This window comes from Fukomys damarensis, unplaced genomic scaffold (assembly GCF_012274545.1).
Source record: "Fukomys damarensis isolate Sample0158 unplaced genomic scaffold, DMR_v1.0_HiC HiC_scaffold_32, whole genome shotgun sequence".
In the NCBI taxonomy this organism is placed as follows: domain Eukaryota; kingdom Metazoa; phylum Chordata; class Mammalia; order Rodentia; family Bathyergidae; genus Fukomys; species Fukomys damarensis.
Window position 1 is genome coordinate 47,665,419 of NW_022900944.1, and position 11,318 is coordinate 47,676,736.

The 11,318-nt window shown below is 55.5% G+C and overlaps 1 protein-coding gene and 1 long non-coding RNA gene across 2 annotated transcripts in view; one reads left to right on the forward strand and one right to left on the reverse strand.

Moving 5' to 3' along the window:
• Jph3 (junctophilin 3) overlaps window positions 1-11,318 on the forward strand; it is a 56,995-nt gene that overhangs the window by 13,802 nt on the left and 31,875 nt on the right. Inside the window, 2 exon segments of the mRNA XM_010627504.2 lie at window positions 4,799-4,962; window positions 4,965-5,317. Coding sequence (XP_010625806.1) covers window positions 4,799-4,962; window positions 4,965-5,317 — 517 coding nt within the window.
• The window catches only part of LOC117283891, a 4,601-nt gene continuing 702 nt past the window's right edge, over window positions 7,420-11,318 (reverse strand). The window contains exons 2-3 of the long non-coding RNA XR_004514923.1: window positions 7,726-7,826; window positions 7,420-7,499 (exon numbers count right to left, since the gene is read on the reverse strand). This is a non-coding gene — a long non-coding RNA (uncharacterized LOC117283891). The remainder of the gene's footprint in view (window positions 7,500-7,725; window positions 7,827-11,318) is intronic.

The window sequence follows — 11,318 nt, forward strand, 5'->3', positions numbered from 1 at the left end:
GTGGGCTGGGGAATCGAACTGAGGACCTTGCACTTTCAAGGCAGGAGTGGTGCCACCGAGCTAAATCCTTAGCCCCAACAAAACAACTCTTGATGGAGGTTTTCATTCATACCTGCCCGATGCTCTACTTGAAGCACACACAATTGACAGTTTGTTTACTGTCTTCACTGTGTGCTCATCTTCCTGTAAGTCCCCTTTCACGTGTTTTATCTCCCCAGACCGTCCTTTCTTGGTTTTCTCCTTCATTTTTGTGGTGCACATCCTGCAGTAACTTCCTGAGAAAGGATGTATGGAACATGAACTTTCTGTGGCTTGATTACTTGATTGATAAATATGCATAGGATGTATATTGAAAATCATTTTTGCTCAGAATCTGTGGTGGTGTGGGCACATTTTCCCACTGGGGAAATCTCTGGGTTTGTTGCTGTTGTGACACCCTCTGCCATTCTGCCTGTCTCAGTCCATCAGGAACAGTCTGCTTTTCTTTCACCATGAAGCATGTAAAACCTGCTCAGTAACTGAAACTGTATGCTGCCTGGTCTTGGTGTGGGCTCTTTCCTGTCCCATGCAGGGTGTCTGTGAGCCCTTGGTTGGACACACAGTCTTCAGTTCTGGGAGATGTTCCTGCTCTGCCTTGGTCGCCTGCATTGCATTCGGCTCTCTTGATCCTTGGACCCTTGGACTCGGGGCCTCCTGGATGAGCCTTTTCTTCAGTTTTCCCTACCTCTTTTTTTAAAAATTTATTTAGACAGGATCTCACTTTGCAGTTCAGGCTGGCCTTGAACTCATGTCAGCCCCCCATCTCAGCCTCCCATTCCTACCTCTTATTTGTGTTTTAGTTTCTGAAAGATCTTCTTAAACGTACCTTCACTCATTTACTATTTTTGTGGGGAAGGCACTGGAGATTGAACCTGGGGCCTCCACACTAAGCTACATCCCCAGTTCTATAATTTTTAAATTTAAATTTTTAAATTTTTGGTACTGGGGATCAAACTCTGGTCCTTTTGCTTGCAAGGCAGGTGGTGGAACCACGAAGCTAAATCCCCGGCCCTCAGATCTATAATTTTTTGAGACAGTGTTTCACTAAGTTGCTAAGTTGTCCAGCCTGGTTTTGACTTTCTATCCTCCTGCCTCAGCCTCCCAAAGTGCTGGGATTACAGATGTCTGCATCCATTTCCAGCCACCAGAATTTTTATTTTAACTATCCTTGTGATTTCCTTTTCTTTGCTCTTTCCTGTTTTAAATTGCATTTTATTTCCAGTGGGGGATACAACATCTTACTTCCTAGGGATTTGGATTCCAATTTCCTTGATACATTTTTAAAATTTTCTGTTCTTGCCCCCTCACCTGCCTACCAGGGATTGAACTCAGGACCTTGTGTTTGTGAGGCAGGTTCAGCACCACTGAGCTACGTCCCCAGCCTCCACCCATATCTTTCGTGGCTGTGGCCAGTTCTCTCTTCCCCGTTTCTTTGTGCTTTGGCCTCCTTCCTCGCACTGAGGCCGCCTCCTAGTGTCTGGTGACCATTGGCTCCTTCAGGTGGCCAGGCAGGGAGCAGAGGGTGTCCCTGTGGGGACCAGCACTGTCCCCCAGTGGCCCTGCTTGGTTCTGTGTCACTGCATTGCTCCTCCCAGCCGTTCCTGGCTCTGCTTCTTCTCTCCCTGTGTCTTGCAGTGAGGGGGCTGTCTGCTTACTATTAATTATTTTAAAGTATATGTACATTTATAACATGCAGTATATTTATATACAAAGTTGTGAACATATTATGTATGTTGTAGCTATATAAATTACATATAAATTATATATACAGAATATGTGTAATTGGGTTAATTATAATATATAATTATATATATCTGGGGGTAGAACCCAGGGCCACTGTACCACTGAGCTGCATCCCCAGCCCTTGTTATTTTTTAATTTGAGACAGGGTCTCACTGAGTAATGTGATCCTCTTGCCTCAGCTTCCCAAGAACCTAGAATCCTGGGTGTGTGCTGCTGTGCCTGACTCGTTATTTACATGTTTTCAACAGTCTGGCTTTTTACCTTTTCTTCTTGGTTTTGTTCTAACTTCTTATCTATGTAGTTACACGGCTGGAGATTGAGAGAGGCTGGGGTTCCAAACTGAGGTGCCACGGCTGCTTCTCCCAGCCTGCCCGGTGGTTCCCATTAGCTGAACTCCCACCCCAGAGCTGCCGTCCACCCGCTGGGGGCTCCGGGCTCCAGCTTAGGCCTCACCCCCAGCCCCGCTTGGAAGGGCTTTTTGGTGACACAGCGATGTGGGTACGCAGAGGGCGTGATCGTTCTAGGAGTCTTTCCTGAGCACAGTTATCAGAAACCTTCCTCATGAGCAAGCAGTTCCACCCTGGGAGCTTCCCCACGGATGAAGCTGAGGTCGGTGTAAATATTAGCTATCAGAAGTGCGGATGGGAGGCTGAGTTTAAATCAGCAGCACGGTGTGGGCTTAATGCGTGCACAGCTCCGGATTCTACCCCCAGCACGAAAAATAAAACAATAAAATAAAAACCGAGGCCTGAGCTAGGCCCGGGCGAGCCTGTAGCTGGAGTGAAGCACTCATGTTCTGGGACTGTCAGGTAGCCATTGTTAAGGAAGGACAAGAGTGGAAGAAGGTTCTGGAAGCTGGTGGGCACCTGTGCCTCTAAGGAACTGGATGTCCCACTGGGACCTGTGTGTGCAAAGGCCATCCTGACTCAGCCTGCAGCATGTGCAGTGGATGTGGGTACTGGTGGCCCGAGACTGGGCACGGGAGGCGTAATGGGGGCGGAACCTGGGCTGGGTTGGCCGTGGTGAAGCAGGTTGGGGCGCAGGTGAGTAAGGGCCCCAGTGCACGAAGGCATGGGAGTGATGGGCCTTCCTGAGCCGGGGTCTGGCGGTGATGCTGGGGGATCGCAGGTGCCTCATTGCAGAGCTGGGCCCCACACATGGTCTAGATGGTGCCCCCACGCCCACTGCTGTGGGTGCCGGGCCCTTCTACCTCTGAGGAGAGACCCAGAGTTGCCCAATCTCCTGATTCAGGGGGCGCAAGAGACCCGAGCTTTCCTGTGAGACCTCTCGGTGTGACATCTCCAGCCTTCTCGGCAGGACTACATGGGGGTTCCAGGCTCGGGGCCTCTGCAGCCTCTGCTGCCTTGGCTGAAAGAACAGTGAGCAGGTCCAGCATGTGCTGGACCCTCCCGAGGTGGGGAAAACGCCCAGCCTCGGGCTCGCTGCTCACGGATCTAACAACCAGGCCTGGCCACAGCACCTCTAACCTCAGGGGCTGCAGTGCCCAGAGTTTGGTCTGCTTCTGCAAGAGTGGAACAGGGTCAGAGGTCCGGAAACCTGTTTAAAGTCACACACAAATTAGAGCGGTCAGGCCTGTTTTTTTTTTTTTTTTTGGTACTGGGGATTGAGCTCGGGTCCTTGCAGTTGAAAGGCAGGTGGCGGGACCGATGAGGTAAATCCCCGGCCCAGACGGCAGCATTCACTGTGTTTTTGATCACACCTTGTAGTGACACGAAAGAGAACTCCCGAGCTGCTTTGGAAAGAGGCCAGAGCCACAGGATCAGTGTTTTGAGGAGGATTTTTGGCAGTGTGTCTTATACTGTACTAAATTTTTTTTTTTTTTTTTTTATTGAGTTTATTGGTACATTTAGGGATACAGTACAGTTACATTCATTGTTGGGATCATGTACCTTTACATGGCAAGTCTTGATTCTCATTTTTTTCCCCTTACCTCTGCCCTCCCTTCACCCCCTCCTCCCCTCCCCATCTACAAACACTTTATTTTCATCTTTTCATTCTCTCACATTTTTTTCTTTTCCCTTACTGTACTAAATTTTTAAAAATTGAAACACTCACCATATTTTTCAGTAACACCGTGTATCACCAGTTTACCCCCTGCACCTTTTTGAGATGAGATCTCACCTTGAAACTCCTGCATGCAACTCTCCTGCCTCAGCCTCCGGAGTAGCTGGGAGTGTAGGTGCATGCCATGGTGCCTGGCTCTTCAGCCGCTCCTAAGTGTGTGGCTCAGGGACTCTAAGTGCATTCTGTCCTAGAGCGGAAACTGTCCCTGTTGGGCGCAGCGACCTGCCCCCTTTGCCCACCCTGGTGCTCCTCCGCACTGTGTCCCATCCCAGGATGCACTGGGGTGTGGCAGGACGTGGCAGGACGTGGCCTTTGAGTCTGCGCCTGGACTCCCTCCCTGGGTGCTGTTGCCTGGCCCCGGCCCGGGAGGAAGCCTCCCTCCTCTCCAGCAATCAGTGCTCCATGTGGAGTACCATGTGGTCCCTTCCCTGCTGGCAGGCACACCCCATGGCTCCCAAGGACACTGGTGCAGCGACCAGGGGTTTACAGGTGCTGGTTTGGTTGATTTCCCTGCTCGCGAGTTTGCCGAGTCTGCTGAGTCTGCCCCAGCCTCTTCCCCACCAGGAAGTCTTTCCAACTCCTCTTCGATGCCTCCAGCGGTGGGGAGCTCACTACCTCTCCAGGCGAGCACTGCAAGGTGCAGGACACTGTGGACCACTCTGGGGCTGAGCCCCCTCTTCCCAGTTGCCTGTTCTCCGACTCTAAGGGAAGGAATCAGCCATGGAAGTAGGATGGGGGCTTTTTGGGTTTTTGCCATCATTGTTTGGTTTTGAGACAGGGTCTTGCTCTATAGTTCAGGCTGGCCTTGAACTCACAGTGATCCTCCTGCCTCAGCCTCCTGAGCGATTTAAGGGCCCATGAAGCAGCTCTCGGTGACCCCTGGCAGGCGCGGCCTCCTCCCGGAGCTCACCCTCTCCGTTTGTCTTCCCAGGGACGTACCAGGGCCAGTGGGTCGGCGGCATGCGGCAGGGCTACGGCGTGCGGCAGAGTGTGCCCTACGGCATGGCGGCGGTCATCCGCTCGCCCCTGAGGACGTCCATCAACTCCCTGCGCAGTGAGCACACCAACGGCTCGGCACTGCACCCCGATGCCTCCAGGAGGCCGAGCTGGCCGTCATCGAGGACGACATCGACGCCACCACCACCGAGACCTACGTGGGCGAGTGGAGGAACGACAAGCGCGCAGGCTTCGGCGTGAGCCAGCGCTCCGACGGGCTCAAGTACGAGGGCGAGTGGGCCTGCAACCGGCGGCACGGCTACGGCTGCATGACCTTCCCCGACGGCACCAAGGAGGAGGGCAAGTACAAGCAGAACATCCTCGTGAGCGGCAAGCGCAAGAACCTCATCCCGCTGCGCGCCAGCAAGGTCCGTGAGAAGGTGGACCGGGCCGTGGAGGCCGCCGAGCGGGCTGCCACCATCGCCAGGCAGAAGGCCGAGATCGCGGCCTCCAGGTAGGGCCGGTGGCCGGGTTTCGGGGCGGCCCTCCCTGCTGGGGTGCTGTCCCTGGGGACCTCGCGAGTGCTTCTCAGGCTGGTTCCCGTGGAACCCTGGGCCTCAGGTGCCCGTGGGTGGGGCCCCAGCCTCTTCTCGGCACGGCGGTACCCGCCATGTGTAATAGGGAATGTCGTGGACACAGGAGCTGGCTGTTCTGATGGTGTGAGGTGTGGTGTGGCCATCGGTGGGGGAGAGGTGTTTGCTACCTGCAGGGCACTGCAGCGATGTGGAGGAAACCAGAGGCCACTGGGCCCCAGTCGGGCACCCCACCCGGGGCTGGCATAAGATTAGTTGCTTTGGGCCAGCAGTGGCCTGGTGTGGGGTTTGGGCACTGAACTGGGGATTCAGAGGAGCCCCCAACCTGTAAGGAACAGGTCCTGAGTGATCATGGGGTTCTGTGGGGATTTCGAGGTGACTCTAGGTGTTTGTGGGCTGAGGCCTGGGCCGCCAGGAGAGTGGAGTGGCATTGAGGGCCCACAAGTCCCTGCTCGGTCGGCCCTCGGTCTGCCCTGTGCTCAGACGGGGCCCTGGGAGGACCTTTCCTGCTCTGCCTGGAGTGGTTCTGTCCGGCTGGGGAGCTTCCGGGAAGATCCAACTCGGCACCAGCTCAGACCTCGGCCTGGTGCTTAGAGACCTTTGATCACGATGAGCAAAGGCAGTGGCCACGGTGGGCAACGTGAGCGTCCGTGCTGGGATGGCTCAGGGCTTGGAGGGGAGTGAACTCGCCCGGGAGCCACAGGAGCTCGGAATTCCCACGTCGGCACTGAAGTCCGAGGTCGTGCTGATCCCCCTCCTCCACCCCGAGTACCGTACTCATCTGGTATTTTAAGAACGAATTCAGTTCGGCAGTTATTTTTAATGCCATAGATGTAATGCTTGCTTCATAAGGGGAAATCAGAAAGTGTACCTACAGGAGGAAAGTGACACCAGTGGGGCCGGTGTCGTCCAGGGTCGCACGGTGCTGGCCATTGTTTCCCTTTGTTTTCTAGCCTTTGTGCTGTGACGTGGTGGGCAGGGACAGCACAGGGCAGCAGGGGAGGCGCTGGCAGGATGGCCACCCTCGTCCTGAGGCCAGGTGTTCGGAGCCTGCAGAGGTGGCTGTGTACACGGCCAGGCAGCCCTCCGGAGAGACCGGAACTATACCTGCACCGAGGGGAGCTGCAGACACCGAGGAGGGTGGTGCCTGGGCAGCTGACGGCTGGTGGCAGGGCTCTGCTTCCTGCCTGCCCCTCCTCTGGGCCCTTCTGCCCCAGCCTGGACTCAGACTCCTCTTCACGAAGGGGTGCATCTCGCAGTGGCCTTTCAACAGAGTTCTCTGGGGAGGGGGCGACATGGTACATGGAACCCGGGCTGTAGCCCGTTGTGGCCCCTGCTGCAGTTTGCGCCCCTGCCCTGTGCCGGCCCTGAGAGCTGGGCAGAGGGGATCCATGCCCGGCAAATGGGAGTGTGGTGTGTGTGGTGTGTGTGTGTTATGTGTTGCATGTGCTCCCAGGGCTGGGGATGGAGCCTAGCACCTTGCGCACGCTGGGCAGGTGTCCCACCTCTGAGCTACATCCCCAGACCCTTTTTATTTTTCATTTTTAAATTCAGACACGGAGTCTTGCTTCAGTTGCCAGGGCAGCCTCAGACTTGGGATCCTGCAGCTTCAGCCTCCCCAGTAGCTGGCATCATGGGTGTGTGCCATGCGACGGGCTGGTATTTTTGTTTTTCAATGAATTTATAAAATTACTCAAACAATAAGACAGATCTGTATAGTCACCCTGTGCCACCTCGAGCTGTCCATCTCCTTAGATGTAATTAGATTTTTAGACTTTGTCAGAGCTTTTGTGGAGCCCTTCTCTGTGGTTTCCCTTTTTTTGGTCAACGGTGGTCTGAAAATAGATGGAAAACTCTAGAAATGAACAATTTCTAAACTTTAAGTTGGGTACCATTCTGAACAGCCTGGTGAAATCCGACGTCTTCCTTCTCATTTACGCTGTCAGCTGTCCCATCTCTGGGACCAAACACCTGAGGCCACAGCCCAAAGGAGGAGATGCTCACACGGCTCACTGTTCCGGGACTTCGGTCTGTGGTCAGCTGCTCCAGGAAGCTCATGGTGGAGGGGTGTGAGGGAGCAAAGCCAGTCACTGCACGGTGTGGCTGGGGACCAGAAAGAAAGGGAAAGAGCCCAAGGAGAAGGGGCCAGGGTGAGACACGGGCCCCAAGGTTACACCCCACGATGCCCAGATGCACCTAGAAGTGTGCTGTGCTGATTCCCTGGGTGGTTATCTCAATCCGGTCAGGTTGGCAGTCAGGATTCCCTGTCCCACTGAGGATGTGGATCATCCTTGTCCAGGGTGTCCGCGCTGTCTGCACTCCCACTCACCGGCTGCTGAGCAGAGGGCCTGTGGCTGGTTGTGGTGTGGCAAGGCACGTCTCCCTGCAGGGGTGGGCAGAGGTCCCCTGTGCGGGCCTGTGATGCGCCACCTGCGTGGAGGAAGGGACCGTCAGATGTGACTGGGGATGTTGGCATGGGGGTGGTGCTGGATCGTCTGGGCCAGCCCATGTCCTGCAGGGTCCTCGTAGGAGGGAGTCGGGAGGTCAGAGTCGGTTGTGATGCAGGTAGATGAGGTTGGAGCAAGGCACTGTGGGGACGGAGAAAGAGGCCCAAAGCCCCGGAAGCTGGAAAGGCTGAGGGGACAGATTCCCCCTGGAGCCCTGGAAGGAGCCACCCCTGCCCATGCCCTGATTTTGGTCCTGAAGACTCACTTGGGACTCGAGGAGAACAGTGGGTATTGTCTCAGGTGCCACGTTCTGGGATGTTTTTAGGGCAGCTGCAGCGCACTCGTAGGCTGCGCACTGTGGCCAAGGACAGTCATCTCCTGATGCCCTGCTGGAAAAGCTGCGCCCACCTGTTCCTGCTGGCCTGGGCTGCTCACAGCAGTGTCCCAGTGGGTGGGGCGGGGCTTGCCCTTTGCAGCTTCCTGCACTGCAGGAGGGCTGGCCATGTGCTAGCAGAGCCCTTCTGGCCGGTGACAGCCATCTGTCCCTGTGTGGACCTCGCTCTGTGAAAGGCAGCCGAGAGGGAGAGCCCGGAAAGAGTGTTACAATCCTGGGAAGTGGCCAGGCTCAGGGGGCACCAGGGTGCTGTGGGGCCTGGGGGCCTGGCTGCCTCTGCTGTGCCCTCAGCCCTCTGGGATCCGTCTGGCCTGGTGATCCAGGAAATCTTGACCTTGGGCCTGAGTCTGAGGACTTCCATGGTGCTTCCTGAGGTGGGGCCAACCCCGCACACCTCCTGGCCGTCATCCTATGCAGGTCAGGAGGTGCGGCTGTGGGGTGAGGCTGCAGGGCTGCCCTCTCCCTCTGATCCTATGGACTGAGTGCTTGTCAGATGGGAGCACGGGGCCTGTGACTCATCCCGCAGCTTCCATCGGCCCAGAAAGGCACCAAGTTGTTCTCAGGGTTTGCAAGGGAATAGATTTAATACAGGACTCATAATTTATAGGGTTATTTTATAATAGTCACCCGAAAAGTCAAATGCAGAGGAGCACAAGAGACCTGTCCACACACCAGAGACCTGAAGAATCCAACCTAGGGCCTGGATCCCGTGGCAGTGTCCACACAAGTCCCGCTGAGGGCCTGGATCCCACGGCAGTGTCCACACAAGTCCGCATGGAGGATCTGTACCGGGAAGGCCCAAGGCCAGTAGTGGATGCTAGAAAGTGCATCGGCAGTGAAGGGTCTGTGCCACCAGGCTGAGGGGTCTGTGCTGGAGCCAGGAAGAGGTGCTCACAGCGGAGACCAGAGCTCCCCTGAGGAGGACAGCGGCCATCCTGGGCCACGGCGAGGACTGAGCTCCTCTGAGGACAGCCGAGTTGGCATCAGGAAAACCAGCTGCACAAGCTCCTCCAGGACGATCAACAGCCCACGATCTCCCCTCCAGTCTCCTCTTGTGCCGTTGGCAACAATCCTGGGGGAGCGGGTCTTCCATGCCCAGAGCTGCGCTGACTCCAGGTGATCAGTAGTTAACCCACCTCACACTGCAAAAGGCAGGGGGCGCCAGAGCCAGTCCTGAGCCAGCCACATCCCAGGGCCCTGGGCCTGGGGGCCTGGGCCTTCCCTCTGCCCAAGAGCAGCCACTGCCACTGGATGGGGCAGGGAGGAGCCCCACAGGGTCTCGGTGACCCAAGGTTTGATGGCTGCCAGAGACCCCTCCCTCCAGATGTCCCCTCTGCCTGTTGTGCGTCTTTGGAGAAATGGTACTGGCTCCACTGTCTACCAGCTGTGGGGCTAAGCAGGAGCAACACCCCGGGCCTGTGTCTGCCTTGTGGAGTGGGCTCCTGCCAGCCATAGCCTGCGAGGTTGCATGAAGATGAGGGCCTGGCTCCCGGCCAGCACCTCCATCCCTGTCTCCGCACTGAAGCACACTGGGGGCTCAGCAGCAGCCTGCACAGGCTCCAGACACCTGTCCTCTCACAGCCTCTGCCGCTGTTGCGGGTCCTTGGTGCTCTTTAGCTTGTGGCTACATTGCTCCGGGCTCTGCCTTTGTTTCTCTTTCATTTTCTGTCTGTCTGTCTGTCTCTCTGTGTCCCTCTCTTCCTTCAGTGGTGGGGATGGACCCAGGGCCTGGTGCATGCTGGGGAAGTGCGTGCCTCTGTGCCATGCCTCAGCCCCTCCTCTTACAAGGACACCAGTTTGACCAGCATGGCCTCACCTACCACCTGCAAGGACTGTGTGTCCACAAAGGTCCCTTGTGGCTGTGGTGACATGAGGGACCCCTCCTACCATGCCCCGTGGGACCTGCAACCACTGGGCCTTACCTGCCACCCTCGTGCCTGGGTCCTCAGCTTGTGCCTGAGCCTGGGGCCACCAGTCCCTTTGCTGGTGTTTGCTGACTGTGCCAGCTTCAGAAGCGCTGACCGCCTGCATGAGGGGTTGTACGGCTGTGTCTCGGTGCCCCTCAAAGCCTCACACGGTCAGAGGCGGGGCTTTTCAGAGGTGACTGGACCTAGTGTGACGCTGGTATCGATTCACGGGGCAATGCCAGGATCAAGGGCACTAGGGTTAAGGGTGTGTTGTTCGTCACTTTTCTCTCATTGCTGAGTTGAAATGCTCAGCACCCAGAGTTAAAGGAGGGTTTATTTGGCTTAGTTCGCAGAGATTTTAGTCCACAATTGGCTGGCTCCAAGGCGGGGTGCTTCACAGAGGAGAAAGGACTTGGTGGCATGCACAAGGTAGCAAAAGCAGCAAAGGACAGTGTCTTTCTGCCCCCTTTTCCTATTCAGACTACTTAGGGTGGGTAGCACTCTCGCCCTTAATCCCAGTGCCCCCAGGCTTGGTGCTACCAAGCATGATGCTGTGAGGGACATCGAAACCTGAGCCACGTCAGGGCGAGTGCTGCCTACCCCAAGCAGCCTGGATAAGGCACGAGGGACAGGAAGAGCTGTGGTCGCCCTTGCTGCTTTGCTGCCTTCTGTCCCCCATGAGCTCTTTCCCCTCTGCCCTGTGCCACCCTGGGGTTAGCCAATTATAGATTGAAACCTCAGCAAACTGTGAGCCAGATAAACCTTTCTTCCTTCAACTGGGCACTGGGTTCTTTGCCTCAGCAATGAGAAAAGGAACTAAGAGCAACAGAGAGACCTTTTCTGTCTTCTATTAGCAAGGCAAAAGTGCCTCTGTTAACCATCTTTTCTCTTTTTCCTTTTTTGGTACTGGAGATTGAGCCCCAGGCCAGGGCCTTTACCCTGTGCTACATCTTCAGCTCTTTCATACTGGTTTTTGTTGTTGTTGTTGGTATAAGGGATCGAATTTAGGACCTTGTGCTTGCAAGCCAGGCACTGAGCTAAATCCCTAGCCCTCTTCAGCCCTTTTAAATATTTTCTTTTTTAAATCTTAAGACAGCATCTCCCTAAATTGTTAAGTTGCCCAGCTGGTTTCAACCTTTTGTTTAGATTTTTTTTTTTTTTTTTTTACTGGGGT